The 16,052-nt window shown below is 45.1% G+C and overlaps 2 protein-coding genes across 29 annotated transcripts in view; one reads left to right on the forward strand and one right to left on the reverse strand.

The window, feature by feature from the left end:
- Positions 1-16,052, forward strand: part of NCOR2 (nuclear receptor corepressor 2) — a 309,568-nt gene that overhangs the window by 17,365 nt on the left and 276,151 nt on the right. The gene's annotated exons all lie outside the window — the stretch shown is intronic.
- LOC139172761 (uncharacterized) lies at positions 8,878-12,367 on the reverse strand (the record flags this gene model as incomplete). The annotated part of the gene is made up of 3 exons (XM_070761990.1): positions 8,878-9,175; positions 10,719-10,882; positions 11,906-12,367. Coding segments are annotated over 3 exons (924 nt in total), but the record flags the coding sequence as incomplete, so codon positions are not given.

Raw genomic sequence — 16,052 nt, forward strand, 5'->3', positions numbered from 1 at the left:
AATCCAGTGGATCATCTGTGCCACAGCATCGTGTCTATGCTTGTAGTCAGTCTGTGCGATCTTTTTGCAGCAGCTGAGTATGTGATCGATTGTTTCATCTGTTTCTTTACAGAGTCTGCACTTTGGATCGTCTGTTGATTTTTCAATTCTGGCTTTGACAGCATTTGTTCTAATGGCCTGTTCTTGTGCCACCAGTATTAGTCCTTCTGTCTCCTTTTTGAGAGTTCCACTTGTAAGCCATGACCAGGTCTTTTCTTTATCCACTTTGCCTTCAATCTTCTCCAAGAAGATTATTATTGTTGTTGTTGTTGTAGTTGTAAAATTTATCCCCGTACATGTCTCATTTGTTTTGGGGTGGGGGTGTATTTGCTCCCCCAGTTTTGAGGTCGATGCATGTTGATGGCAGCTGTTAGGAAGCGTTGATGATAAAGACAAAAGGCTTGAGATACTTGAGCTCAACATCAGCAAAGGCAGAGGTGGGCTGCTAAGGTGGAAGGGTAACGTGCTCGCCCCCGTGGCTCTGAGTCCTATCAGAGACCAGTGTAATTGTGCTACTGCACCTGTTCAAGTAGCAAAATCGCACGTGGACATGCAGGTACGTCCGTGGGGCGTTTTTTTGCTTCTGCACGTGCAAACAAACCACCTTTGCTCAGAAATGGGCTGCTAAGGTGGAATGGTGATGTGTACTTGCCCCCGTGGCTCATGCAGAAGCAAAAAAACCGCCCCAAAACATGGACTCCGCTAGCACTCAGAGCCCCAGGGGCGAGCACACATCCCCATTCCACCTTAGCAGCCCACTTCTGAGCAAAGGTGGTTTGTTTGCAACACAACAATCATTTGACCACCTTGAAGGTTCGGAGAAAGATATTTTTTTATGGAGGTGCAAAGTGGACGGGTTGAGCAAATTCCCCTGTAAGACTGACTGGGAGAAGGCCTTCGTTGGATCTGAATTTTTGGGGGCTTGGATGCTGATGTTCTCATTGGAGCCCAGAGGGATTAGCTGGTCCTTGATTAGGCCATAAAATATATATTACCTACTATATAAACTGTATATATATATATATACACATACACCATTCTTCTAAAATTATGCACATTCAACCTCATTTACTGTGACAGGAAAAACATAGCCAGAGCCCAGAAGGGGAAAAAAAGAAAAAAATTATCAAAATTTTTCTACCGGTTCTGCGTACCTGACCATATCTGTAGGAGCCCATCACTGCTTATCATTTAAATTAAATACACCTCTGATTCATTTCCATTTTCATTTCTTCCATATATTTCTAATTTCTAATCTACTTTTTATCCTATATTGTCTAATTCTTATATGGATTTCTTTAATCATCAATTTCTTTTTCTTTTTTAATCTTTAACACAAACATACAAATACATTTAAAAGCATTGAATACTGTGACATACCTGTTTCCTATTTCTTATTGTGCTCTATCCATATTGCCAATATAACTATTATTTTTACATAATATATACAGTATATTTGTACATTGATCATACTTCGGTATCTCTTTTTATTACCCTTTTAACCAATCCTCTTTTCTTTTAGTTCCTGGAAGGGAGGATTTTACAAATTAACCGTAACAACACACGAGCAATAATAGATTCAAACTTAACATAAACTGCTCAAAACTAGATTGCAGAAAATACAACTTCAGCAATAGAGTGATCAACGCCTGGAACGCATTACCTGACTGTGGTTTCTTCCCATCTTATAAAAAGTTACATTACATAATGGAAAGAATAATCAAATCTCTTTTATCTAAATTTTAATATCGTAGTTAGCTTTTCATCTTTGTAACCAAGGGCAGTGACTCAGGTCTAAAGATTCTTTATTTTATTTGATCAAGACTTAAAAATAAAACAAAGAGTTCTACATTTGGCACAGTGAGCAAAACCTGAGTAAAGATTAAGTAGAAACTTCTGTGCTGGTGCATAGCCTTCCAGGGAGGTTTATATCGGAGCCTCAGCCAAGTTGGCTGGAGCCAGTGTTGATGTGCACTTGCTTGACCTACCGGTTCACTAATGTGAGTGCGTGCACTTGCTTTGGTCGCAAGCGTGACTTTCTGTACATGTGAATGTCGCGCATGTTGCACAGCCTTCTGTGCATAGCCTGCATGCGTGCGTGGCTTTCAATGCATGCTTTTTGCTCCCGCGTGGGGCTTGCACGCATGTGCCTGGCTTCAAAACGTGCCTAAATAAGGCAGCATAGTGCTGGGGCAGGGGGGGCAACCCACCCACGGGTTGCTACTACAGTGGCACCTCTACCTATGAATGCCTCTGCTTACTAACTTTTCTAGATAAGAACTGGGTGTTCAAGTTTTTTTGCCTCTTCTCAAGAACCATTTTCCACTTACAAACCCGAGCCTCCAAAACTAACCGGAAAAGGCAGGGAGAGGCCTCTGTGGGGCCTCTAGGAATCTCCTGGGAGGAAACAGGGCCGGAAAAGGCTGGGAGAAGCCGAGTCTCTCTAGGAATCTCCTGGGAGGAAACAGGGCCTCCACCCTCCCTGTGGTTTCCCCAATTGCACGCATTCTTTGCTTTTACATTGACTCCTATGGGAAAAATTGCTTCTTCTTACAAATTTTTCTACTTAAGACCTGGTCATAGAACGAATTAAGTTCGTAAGTAGTAGTACCACTGTACCAGTTTGCCTGAATTGGTCCAAACCGGCTGAATACAACCTCTGCCTGGAGGCCACCTTGGATGGAGAAATCTCCCTCATCTTTCATCATGGACCTTCTACTCCAGTGATGGTGAACCTTTTTTTGTTCGCGTGCCAAAAGGGGGCGTGTGTTGGGTGTGAATTTAGTTGAATTCATATCTTGGCTCAAAATTGAGAGGTCTTTGGTACTCTGTGAGCTTGGTGGGTTCCTTGCAGAGATTTCCTGACCCAACTCATCAGTGCTAGAAGGGAGTGGAGAAGGAGGAGGACTGTCAGGTCCTTAGTGCTCTTTGCGCTTGGTTGTTTTCTTCAGTTTAATTTAACTTAATTTATTAAATTTATAGGCCGCCCAACTCCTTGCGGACTCTGGGCAGCGCACAACAAATAAAAAATGTGAAAACAATTAAAACCCCCAAAACTAAAAGCATTCATATCTTCCTGGTTTCAAGATGTTTCATGATCCAACTAGGTATTACCATCAGTTTTAGAAGGGAAGGGTTTTGTGGAGAGAATGAGGAAGAAGAAGAACAGGACAAAAAGAAAGAAAAGGAGGATGGGGAGGATGAGGAGGATGGGCAGTCCTTGGTCCTCTCTGAGCTTGGTCGTTTTCTTAAAGACATTTTCATGATCCAACTAGGTACTATCAGTGTTAACCTTGGGCAATAAGACGCACCTTAGTTTTGGGGGAGGAAAATAGGGAAAAGAATCTGTTTACCAGGTATTCAACTGGCTAGCGTCCTTAGCCAGCACATTATTTTATCCCCAGGTTAGGACTTTAAAAAAACTTTATTTGGAGAGAGTAACAATGAAAAAGCTTGCAAGCTAGTGAGAGCTTGAAACATCATTAGCATCTGGAAAAAAACATCCAGAGCAAGTAGAACCATGGAAAAAACCCTGCAAAGACTTAGGGCTTGGAAAACATTCTTCACAGAGAGTGATGAAAGAGCTTGCAAGCCGGTAAGAGCTGGGAACATTGTTAGCACCTGGTTAGAGCTGGAAAGAAACTTTTTTAGAGCAAGTTAGAGTAATGAAAAAAACCCTGCAAAGATTTAGGGCTTGGAAAACTCTCTTTGCAGAGAGTAACAATGAAAGAGCTTGCCCGGTAAGAGCTGGGAACATCGTTAGCACCTGGTTAGGGCTGGAAAGAAACTTATTCAGAGCAAGTTGGAGCAATGAAAAAACCTCTGCAAAGACTTAGGACTTGGAAAACATTCTTCGCAGAGAGCAACAGTGAAAGAGCTTGCAAGCCAGTAAGATCTGGGAACTTCATTAGCATCTGGTTAGGGCTGGGCACGGGGAGGGGGAGCTACATTCAGAGTATAAGACGCACCCAAATTGTCAGACTCTGAGGGAGGAAAAAGATGTGTCTGATACTCCGAAATATACGGTAGTTTGGTTGATGAAACAATGCAAGAAAGCAACCTAGCTCAGAGACCACCAAGGACCCCACTGTCCTTTTCCTCAACTCGCAAACCCCTCTTCCTTCTAGCTTCCTTCGGATGGTGTTCCACGGTTGGGTAATGAAAATTCTGCAAGAAAACAATCAAACTCCGAGACCACCAAGGACCCCTGTCATTTCATCCCTGAACAACAGACATTCTCTCCTTCATTAACTCACAGTTCCTGATCGTGCAATTTGGAGTTGGCTCTCGAGAGTCGGTTTCTGCCAAAAGTGCATCGCCTGGATCCGCTCTTAGGGATTCACGGAAGAGATGGTTACTCACGGCCTGGGAATTGGCTTTCGCAGAAGCCCACCAGGCATTAAGCCCTGCCTAGGTTCATGTCAGTTCACTGGGCTTGGAACGGGGCAGCTGCCATCTTGAATTTCTTGGCCCTTCTCCCAGCTGTGGACATTCTTTGCTTGAGCAATTTTCAAGCCACGGGGTTGACTCTTCATTGTACAGGCAGAGAAGGTTCAAACCTGTCAGAAGTAGGGGGAAAAAAAGTCTGGATTGGGTTGAAGCTTTCGGGTTTCTTCTAATCTTTGGAATTTCTTCTAATCCCTGGTGATCTTTTGAAAGGCCTTTTGAGCAGCGAACCTAATCCCGTTCTTTGGAGTCATGCATTCCATCAAGTAATAATGACGGCTTGCGTAAGGAATGTCTGCTTTCCTCAGTTGCAAATTTACGGTAAACCACCTTAGTAGGACATGTCCAAAGCTGGCCCTGCCAAGAAGCAGAAAAATACCCATAACCTTTGATCTTTGTAATTTTGCAAAGGTCTAACATTTAATTCTAGGTTTTCCCTAAGCTTTCAATATCTTAAATGGTCTCTCGCTCTCCCTGTGTGTGTGCTGGACAGATGCCCCTTTCCCCCTTGTTCCGTAACAGGTTATTTTTCACCCCTTTTATTCAGTGGAGCAAGACATTTTGAGAGATAAAACTGTTGGTAGGAGGCGTGTTATTCTAAAAATGGGCATGCTGGGGTTTTATCGAATTTCTTTTTTCCAAACTTGGAAAGGGAGACGACAAAAATCCCTTGACTGTTTCAGGGCGATTTTGGACATTTGGCCTGAGAATGATGTGGTCAGAGACAATTTTGTGAAAGTGGTGGAAAAGGTAATTAATAGATAGAGAGATAGAGATAGAGACATATACAGTGATACTTCATCTTACAAACCCCTCGTCATACAAACTTTTCGAGATACAAACCCAGGGTTGAAGATTTTTTGGCCTCTTCTTCCAAACTATTTTCACCTTACAAACCCAAGCCGCCGCCCCTGGGATGCCCCGCCTCCGGACTTCTGTTGCCAGCGAAGCGCCCATTTTTTCGTTGCTGGGATTCCCCTGCAGCATCACAAAAACACGGAAGTCCGGAGGTGGGTTTTCCCATGGAGGGGAACCTCAGGGGAATCCCAGCAGCGCAAAAATGGGTGCTTCGGCTGGCAAAAGGGGTGAGTTTTGGCCTTGCACACATTAATCGCTTTTCCATTGATTCCTATGGGAAACATTGTTTTGTCTTACAAACTTTTCACCTTACAAACCTTGTCCTGGAACCAATTAAGTTCCTAAGACGAGGTATCACTGTATATAGATATTTAAGTTATTAAGATAACAGTTCAGAGTTTCAAAACTTTCTAGGAGTTAATCCAATTTGCAGAATTTCTTAATACAGCTTGGCTATCCCTATTGATGGTTCTTTATGAAACTTCTGGAGCACAATCTGAGGTTAGTTGGGGGAAAGATTAGAAGTAACGTGAGAAAATATTATTTTACTGAAAGAGTAGTAGATGCTTGAAACAAACTTCCAGCAGACGTGGTTGGTAAATCCACAGTCACTGAATTGAAACATGCCTGGGATAAACATAGATCCATCCTAAGATAAAATACAGGAAATAGTGTAAGGGCAGACTAGATGGACCAGGAGGTCTTTTTCTGTCGTCAATCTTCTATGTTTCTATAAGATCTTGGCGGTGTCTTCAGCTTCCACAATTATGCTCCGAAAAATAAGGTAGGTAGAGTGGAGAAGAGAGGAAGAGGAGGAAAATAAATTATAGAACTGAGAGTTTCTGATTTGTAGATGGCCATTGGCGATGCCACCACCCATCCGATACAATGATGAGAATATTGCGGTTCTCACCCTGTTTGTGTCTGAGTAATGGGGACCAGCGGATCATTGGTTCTTGGCTGCAGGTTGCTTTGTGAACTGTGCCATAATTGCTGATGGAAAGCTACAACTGCAGGGACCTGCTCTGTTTGGACAGGGAGTTGCTCATGCCCTTATCACCTTGAGATTCGACTACTGCAATGCTGTCCACATGGGGCTACTTTTGAAGAGTGTTTGAAAGCTTCAAATCATGCAAAATGCAGTCATGCGCCTCCCAAGGTATGCCCATATTTCTCCAACACTCCACGGACTGCATTGGTTGCTGATTGGTTTCCGGACACAATTCAAAATGTTGGTAATGACCTATAAAGCCCTACAGGGCATCAGGTCAGATTACTTGCAGGACCGCCTTCTGCCGTACGAATCTCAGTGACCGAGTAGGTCCCATAGAGTCAGCCTTCCCCAGGTCCTGTCAGCCAGGTAATGTCGCTTGGCGGGGCCTAGGAGAAGAGCCTTCTCTGTGGGGGCCCCGGCCCTCTGGAATCAGCTCCCCCTGAGATATGCACTGCTCCCACCCTCCTCGCCTTCCCTAACAGTTTAAAGACTCATTTGTGTTGCCAGACTTGGGGCAATTAGATCTTAGGCCCCCTGGCCGATGAATATTATGAGTGGCTGAGGTCTGAGTGTATACAATTGATTTTTTAAAATATTAGGAATTTTAGGTTGGATATTTAGCTAATTAATTGGATTTACCATTGTATTTTATTGTTTTTTTATTATATGTTGTAAGCCACCTGAGTCTTCGGAGAGGGGCAGCACAGAAATCCAATCAATCAATCAATCAATCAATCAATCAATCAATCAATCAACACACTTCTAATTTTCTCAGTATTTTATAAATTCACTACTTTATTATATACTATGCGTCAGTGTTCCCTCTAATTTTTTGGGGGGGTGGGCGGAAAAGTATAGTGTCTTAGCGGCAGTCCCTTTGGGACTGGGCGGCACAGAAATAATAAATGAATGAACGAACGAACAAACAAACAAACAAACAAACAAACAAACACTCACAGGTGGCATCTTCCCCCAGCTCGCCTGTCCAAAATGTATCCTAAACTCCCCCCCACCTGTTGGAAGTGCCGGAAAAAACCAGGCACCTATTACCATATGTGGTGGACGTGCCCATCAGCAAAACAATTCTGGGGAAAAATTAAAAATATGACAGAAGGAATCATAGGAAAGGAAATTTACACAAAACCAGAACTGTTTTTACTTGGAATATTCAGGCAAATTTTTTCAAAAAATGACAGACATGTAATACTTCATATTACAACAGCCGCAAGAATTACATATGCTCAATGCTGGAAAGAGGAACTTACACCAACGACATATAATGTGATAACTAAGATATATCAGGTAGTGGAAATGACTAAATTGACTTACGAGCTACAGGATAAGGATATGGAGGACTTTCATAAAAGCTGGGACAGATGGTATATCTGGGTTGCCAAAAATAAATTAAAATAAAAACAAAATAAATTGAAATGAAAAGAAGCTAGGAACCTAAAATCCAAATTTGGAGATAACAAATTTAACCAATATCAATAAATATTAAAAATTATAGCATCATTATACCATTGAAGAAAAAGAAAGGATATAGAATTGATTTATTGACAAGGAAACTATAAGACTGTATTTATGTATTAAATATATAACAATTGTTAAAAGGAAGATATTCCTTTATAAATAAGACATAAGCTGCACATGAATTATACTACTCTTTAAGTAGTGCAAACTGTAAATAATGATAGCAAATTTGTTATGTATAAAGCAGGAAGCTTTATTGTTTTTCTTTCTCTTACTTTCTCTTATTCTTTTTTCCCCTTCCCTTTCCCCTTATATTTGTTTTATGTGTATATATTGTCAAGATTGTCCCTTGCTGTGTATTTTTTTTAATGTACATATTTAATAAACTTAAAAAAAAAAGCAAACAAACAAACAAATAAAAAACCCAACCTGTTTTGCCTCAGAGAATTTCAAAATAAAATACTGTACTGTGTGTCTATAACAGTGAGCTCATAATAGGGCAACTCTATCAATATCAAAATGCCACTTAAATAGTTGAGCTAGTTTCAAACTAGATTTTGATTTTCTTTCTCTCTTCCTTACTCCCATTCTTTTTCTTTCTCTTTTCCTTCCTCTCTTTTTTCTATCTGTTTCTCTCTTCCTCTCTTCCTCTCTCTCTCCTTCCCTCTCACTCTTTCCCTCTCGGCTTCTGGGCAGGTTTGGAAAACTCTGAGTTGATGATGATTTTTAAGTGAGCGATTGCTCACTGCTCAGCTTAGAGGGAACTATGCTGTGCGTACATATTTTATATTTTTTGTAATGTAATTGTGGTCACAATACATTGATATAGATTATTTTATGTGTAGTTTAAGTTTTTTTTTTTTTAAAAAAATGTAATGCTTTTCTTTCCCCTCCCCTTTAGTCCTATTACCCCTCCCCACCCTTTTTAACTATTTAAATTCAATAAACTGTTTTTTAATTTTTTTAAAAAAATCAATCAACAAACTGTAATGCTAAAGTTATGTAGACACGGATGTAAGCACCCAGTTTTTGGATCTATTGATGGTCTAGGAACCTTTTAGGTTATCCTAATCACAGTGGAGGTTGTGGATCGGTTGATAAGCCAACTGATTGATGTGGCTGATTGTCATGCCCCTGTCAGAGCCTGTCCTCGAAGGGTGAGCTGGAGCTACGGCCGAGGGGACGGCCTTGTTGGCTTCGGAGGAACCCGCGGAAGAGCAGGAGGAGGCAGCAAAACACCGCTTGGGCTGTTGGGTTGCCTTGCCATCAGGGAGGAGCAGGGGCAGAGGGGGGGGGAAGAGGGCAGGCAGTGGAGATGAGGAGCGACAGCTCAGACGATGAGCAAGGACCACCCGCTCCTGATCCCTGAGCATGGAGAGTGGAGAGAAGGCAGGAACAGCGCAGGCTGACCCGACGATTCGGGATAAATAAATAAATAAATGTTGCGACCTGCTGACAAGCAGCGCGGGGGGGGAACCCAGTTCACTTAACAACCAGATTCACTTAATAGCCTTGCTACTAACTCAACAGCTGCCACTATTCACTTAACAACTGTGGCTTGGATTGTATGACTATTTTATAATGGGTTTTTTAATAATTGTTTTTAATGCAGCGGTAGCTTGTCATACGAACACCTCGTCATATGAACTTTTTGAGATATGAACCCGGGGTTTGGAATTTTTTTGCCTCTTCTTACAAACTTTTTCGCCTTACGAACCCACCGCCGCTAGGATGCCCCGCCTCTGGACTTCAATTGCAAGCGAAGTACCCGTTTTGCGATTCTGTGATTCCCATGAGGCTCCCCTCCATGGAAAACCCCACCTCCGGACTTCCGCGTTTTTGCGATGCTGTCAGGAAATCCCAGGAGGGGAATCCCAGGATCGGAAAAACGGGCGCTCCGCTGGCAACGGAAGTCCAGAGGTGGGGTTTCCCAGCAAGGGAAGCCTCAGCGAAATCACACCATCACAAAAAACACGGAAGTCCGGAGGTGGGTTTTCCCATGGAGGGGAGCTTCAGGGGAATCCCACCAGCGCAAAAACGGGTGCTTTGGCTTGAAAAAGGGGTAAATTTTGGCCTTGCACGCATTAATCGGTTTTCCATTGATTCCTATGGGAAACATTGTTTCGTCTTACGAACTTTTCACCTTACGAACCTCCTCCCGGAACCAATTAAGTTCGTAAATCAAGGTATCACTGTATTAGATTTGTATTTCTGTATTATTTGTTGAGAGCCGCTCCGAGTCTTTGGAGAGGGGCGGCATAAAAGTCTAATTTTTTAAAATAATAATAATAATAATAATAATAATAATAATAATAATAATAATAATAATAATTATTATTATTATTATTATTATTATTATTATGAAACGTCACAAAATGGGGACAAAACTCACTTCACCAGCGTCTCAGCATCATAAATTTGGGGTTCAATGAGGGTCCTGCAACGGAACTGCTTTGCTGCTGGGAGAAACCCTTTTGCGATTGATGACCTCCTGAAGTCTAGAGGGGATGGTAAAGCCCAAGGGAAGCCCCCCCCCCTTTCCTTCTCTAGCCTCTTGCACTCAACACATCGATAAATCATGAGTTTGCTCCTTGACTTGACGGGGCAATTTGATCCTGTGAAGGCGGCTTTTGACAAGAGCAATTTCAGAGGGGGAGGCGGTGCCTGCGGGGTGATGGGGAACCCAAAGGACGTGTCCCCAGGGAAGGAAAAGGAAGAGCTTGATTTTTAAAAAAGGGGCAGAGAGGCAGGGAATTGGTAAGCTCTCCCCTGGGATTAGAGACAGCCTTGCAGGGTCTCTGCTGGCTGTTTTGCAAAAGGAATTCACCAATTCGGAAAAGAACAGAATAGTAGAGTAGGAAGGAAGAGAAGCAGGAGAACCAGGCGGGATTGCCACTGTCACCGCTACCAGTACACTGCGCGCACAGCTGGCATGCGTCCTGGTGAGATTTTGGCCACTTTTTGATTCTGCACGGGCGCATGCCAGAGACCCAAATCTGCAGGCAGCTCCAGTTTTACTGCTGTTGCGGCGGCGTCATCCGTACTGGTAGGACCCCGATACTGAAGAGGAACCTATATACCACAGATGGCGAACCTTTTCGGCACAGAGTGCCCAAACTGCAAAACGCACGCACGCACGTATGTTCCTGGTTTCCAGGAGCACTCTGCAGGCCTCCCAAAACTTCCATGCATCCTGTTTTCATAAAAAACGGGCCCATTTTTGGCAAAAATGGGATGTGTGGGGGTGGATGAGTTTCTGGAGGCCAAAAGCAGGGCCGTATTCGGTCTATAAGTCTGAAAAATACGTGTGTGTGTGTGTGTGTGTGTGTGTGTGTGTGTGTGTGTATATATATATATATATATATATATATATATATATATATATATATATATAAATTAATTAGTTGGACTTGTATGCCGCCCCTCTCCGAATACTATAATATATATATGATGATGATGATGATTGTGGTATCCCAAGTTCATGTGATCGTCCTTGGGACCTTCCCTGCTGGATTCTGACCAACACAAGTCAGTGTGTATGTGTGTGTGTGTCGAATGGGACGGGACCAGGATTCGATTAAGGTCCGCCTGGTTTCCTTAATACGGGCTGTGATTTGCTTAATAACCCCCAGCCATAAAGGTCTTACTTAAAATTGTTTAAAATTAATTCCTTCTCTGAAATATGATTTTATCCATATGTTAAACTCTTGTGCTTTATTCCAGTTTCATCTTAAATTGTATGTTACTCCCAGTTTCATTTCAAATGGTTTCTATTGGAATTTAGTAGTACGTTTTTCGTGGGGAATGCATTCCAAGACCTCCTGTGAAAAACGAATTTCCGTAAAGTAGAGGAAAGGGTTTTTTTTAAAATGTATTTATTTTATTTATTTATTTATTTATTATTTGGATTTGTATGCCGCCCCTCTCCGAAGACTCGGGGCGGCTCACAACAAGTGAAAAAACAATCCAATACATAATCCAATTAATTAAAATATTTCAAAAATTAAAAAAAACCCCTATACTAACATACACACACACAAGCATACCATGTATAAATTCAACGTGCCCAAGGGGAGATGTTTAGTTTCCCCATGCCTGACGGCAAAGGTGGGTTTTGAGGAGTTTACGGAAGGCAGGAAGAGTAGGGGCAGTTCTGATCTCCGGGGGGAGTTGGTTCCAGAGAGTCGGTGCCGCCACAGAGAAGGCTCTCCCCCTGGGGCCTGCCAACCGACATTGTTTAGTTGACGGGACCCGGAGGAGGCCCACTCTGTGGGACCTAATCGGTCGCTGGGATTCGTGCGGCAGAAGGCGGTCTCGGAGATATTCTGGTCCGATGCCATGAAGGGCTTCAAAGGTCATAACCAACACTTTGAATTGTGACCGGAAACTGATCGGCAGCCAGTGCAGACTGCGGAGTGATGGTGAAACATGGGCATACCTGGGTAAGCCCATGACTGCTCTCGCAGCTGCATTCTGCACGATCTGAAGTTTCCGAACACTTTTCAAAGGTAGCCCCATGTAGAGAGCATTACAGTAGTCGAACCTCGAGGTGATGAGGGCATGAGTGACTGTGAGCAGTGAGTCCCGGTCCAGATAGGGCCGCAACTGGTGCACCACGCGAACCTGGGCAAACGCCCCCCTTGCCACAGCTGAAAGATGGTTCTCTAATGTGAGCTGTGGATCGAGGAGGACGCCCAAGTTGCGGACCCTCTCTGAGGGGGTCAATAATCCCCCCCCAGGGTAATGGACAGACAAATGGGATTGTCCTTGGGAGGCAAAACCCACAGCCACTCCGTCTTATCCGGGTTGAGCTTGAGTCTGTTGACACCCATCCAAGCCCCAACAGCCTCCAGGCACCGGCACATCACTTCCGCCGCTTCGTTGACTGGGCATGGGGTGGAGATGTAAAGCTGGGTATCATCGGCATATTGATGATACCTCACCCCATGTCCTTGGATGATCTCACCCAGCGGTTTCATGTAGATGTTAAATAGCAAGGGGGAGAGGACCGACCCCTGAGGCACCCCACAAGGGAGAGACCTCGGAGTCGACCTCTGACCCCCCACTAACACCGACTGCGACCGGCCAGAGAGGTAGGAGGAGAACCACTGAAGCACAGTGCCTCCCACCCCCAACCCCTCCAACCGGTGCAGAAGGATACCATGGTCGATGGTATCGAAAGCCGCTGAGAGATCGAGGAGCACCAGGACAGAGGATAAACCCCTGTCCCGGGCCCGCCAGAGATCATCCATCAACGCGACCAAAGCGGTTTCCGTGCTGTAACCGGGCCTGAAGCCCGACTGCTGGGGACCTAGATAATCGGCTTCTTCCAAGGACCGCTGGAGCTGGAGTGCCACCACCTTCTCGACAACCTTCCCCATAAAGGGAAGGTTGGAGACTGGACGATAGTTGTTGAGTACGGCTGGGTCCAGGGAAGGCTTCTTGAGGAGGGGGCGCACAAGCGCTTCTTTATAGAGTGTTGGAAAAACTCCCCTCCCCAAGGAAGCGTTGGTAATCTCCTGGGCCCAGCTCCATGTCACCTCCCTGCCGGCCGAGACCAACCAGGAGGGACACGGATCCAGTAAACAGGTGGCGGAACTCACAGCTCCAATGGCCTTGTCCACTTCATCAGGTGTCACCAGATCAAACTCTTCCCAGACAGGTGGACAAGTACGTGCCCCAGTCACCTCGACTGACTCATTGTCAGTCGACTCTGTTTTACAATTGGAGTCGAGGTCTGCCCGGATCTGAGCGACTTTATCAGCGAAAAACGTGTTAAAATCCTCGGCACTACTCTGCAAGGGCTCCCCAACTCCCCCCTGGTTAAGAAGGGAGCGGGTCACCCTAAACAGAGCGGCCGGGCGTGATTCCGCTGATGCAATCAAGGCGGCATGGTACGCGCATCTTGCCGCCTTGAGCGCCACTTTGTAAGTCTTAATAAAAGCTCTTACAAGTGTTCGGTCAGATTCAGACCTACTCTTCCTCCATCGCTTCTCTAGACGTCTCTTTTGGCGTTTCAACTCCCGGAGCTCCTCGTTGAACCATGGGGCTCTACGGGGTCTAGCGCCACGGAGAGGTCGCAAAGGCGCAATCCGGTCGAGAGCCTCCGCAGCAGCCGTATTCCAGGCCTCCGCAAGAGACTCCGCCGAACTGTGGATGAGTGCCTCTGGAATAACCCCAAGCGCCGTCTGAAAGCCCTCTGGGTCCATCAAGCGTCTGGGGCGGAACATCTTCATTGGTTCCGCCTCCCTGCGGGGAAGGATTGGAGCCAGGAATTCAAGCCGTAGTAGAAAATGGTCTGACCATGACAAAGGCACTGCTTCTAAGCCCCTTAGTCTCAGACCATTACTCAATTGCTCGGAAAGGAATACCATGTCAGGTGCGTGCCCCCCCTCATGAGTCGGACCCCGTACTACTTGAGTCAGGTCCATGGCTGTCATGGTGGCCATGAACTCCTGTGCCAACCCAGAGGTTTCGCCGAGTGACGGCAGGTTGAAGTCCCCCAAGACAATAAGTCTGGGGAACTCCACCGCCAACCCGGCTACCTCCTCGAGTAGCACAGGCAGGGCTTTTGACACGCAGCTGGGAGGCAGGTACGTGAGAAATAAGCCCACCTGAACCCCTAAGTCCAACTTCATCAAGAGTGACTTGCAACCCGCAATTTCTGGAGCAATGAGTCCACGTAGGCAAAGGCTCTCCCTGGCTATAATAGCCACTCCTCCCCCCCTTCCCTGGGGTCGAGGTTGATGCCATATCTGAAACCCAGCTGGGCAAATTTCAGAGAGAGGAACACCTCCCTCTGGGCCCAGCCAGGTTTCAGTAATACATGCCAGGTCGGCCTCCTCATCCAGGATCAGATCCCGGATGAGGAGAGCTTTGTTTACCACCGACCTGGCATTAAGCAGCAGCAACCTGAGCCCAGGGCCAGAGTTACACTCATCACCAGTACCCAAGATTGGGCTCACAGAGCCGGAACAAGGGATCGTTATTAAGCAACGGTCCCTCGTTCCCCTGGAACGGCTAACTCCGTGGCCCCCGCCATATCTGCCTCTCCCCAGCAACACAGGAATATTCTGACCCTCTGCCACCCCAGAGATCGGTGCCCCATATCCTCCCGCCTCTTGAGCGTCAGATGGGCCAAATCTACCATTCATACTCTTACCATTCATCTCATCCATACCGTAGCCCCTCTCACCCCAGTCATCCCAATCATACCAGCCATTCAACTCATGCACACAGGTAATTCTATCCCAGTCATCCATTTAAATTTAGAACCCCCAATACTAAAAATAGATTAAATTGATAACACTTTAAAACACTAATAAATATGTAAAAAATGCAATTCCCAGTTAATTAATTAATTAGTTAAACATTAAAACAGATAGAAATATAAAAATATAAAAATAGCTAAGAATAAAATGTATTAAGATGTATTAAAAATATAGAAAAATATAGAAAAAGGAGTCAGTCAGCAGTTCTTAAATAGTCAATAGCGAGGTGGTACCAAAGTCTAGGTAAATGGCTTCTTAAGATTTTATATAATTGTCCACTTAGCAATTTTCCAGGTTTCTGGGGAAAAAGATCACCAAAGTGCTGGCCCTGACCACTGACCAGCATCCCCAGTCCAAGTCTATATGGTTTAGTTGTTATTTCCCCCAACTTTCTCAACCTTATGTTCTTCTTTTTTCTTGTCGTTTGTTTCAATTGCCTTCCAATGCCCGCTGTTCTTCCTGGGTGGCATCTCCCCTCACAATAGTCTCTCCGGCTCCCGGCCTGCACCATGGCCTCCGTTTCAGTAGTCCCCCCGACGACGGGCGCCCCCACCATTTGGTGCCACAGCGTCCCGGGAACAGATTTAACACTGAAAGGTCCAGCCTTGTTCAATCTTGGTGCTCAGTCTCGGTAATATTCCCCAGCAAAAACCACCCGAAAGACATTCCAGAGCCGCAGGGTATCAAGGTCTTATTGAGGGTGCTCTCTCTCCAGCCTCCAAATCTCCCCATCCTATCGAGTGCGGCAACAGAGGAAGGCAACATGCAGCGGGTGGGGGGGGGGCGGCTGAGTTCTAATTAACCGCCGCCATCCTGCTTCCCAGCTGATCGGTCTGACAGTCTTTACAGCAAAGGAGACAGCGGAGAAGACAGAAGACACGCAGCAAATGTTCACCCTCCGAGCCACCGGGCTGCAAACGAGCTGCAAACGGGCTGTCCGGTGCCTCCGACTCCCTCCCGACAGCACAACA

This window comes from Erythrolamprus reginae, chromosome 10 (assembly GCF_031021105.1).
Source record: "Erythrolamprus reginae isolate rEryReg1 chromosome 10, rEryReg1.hap1, whole genome shotgun sequence".
NCBI classification, from domain to species: Eukaryota; Metazoa; Chordata; class Lepidosauria; order Squamata; family Dipsadidae; genus Erythrolamprus; species Erythrolamprus reginae.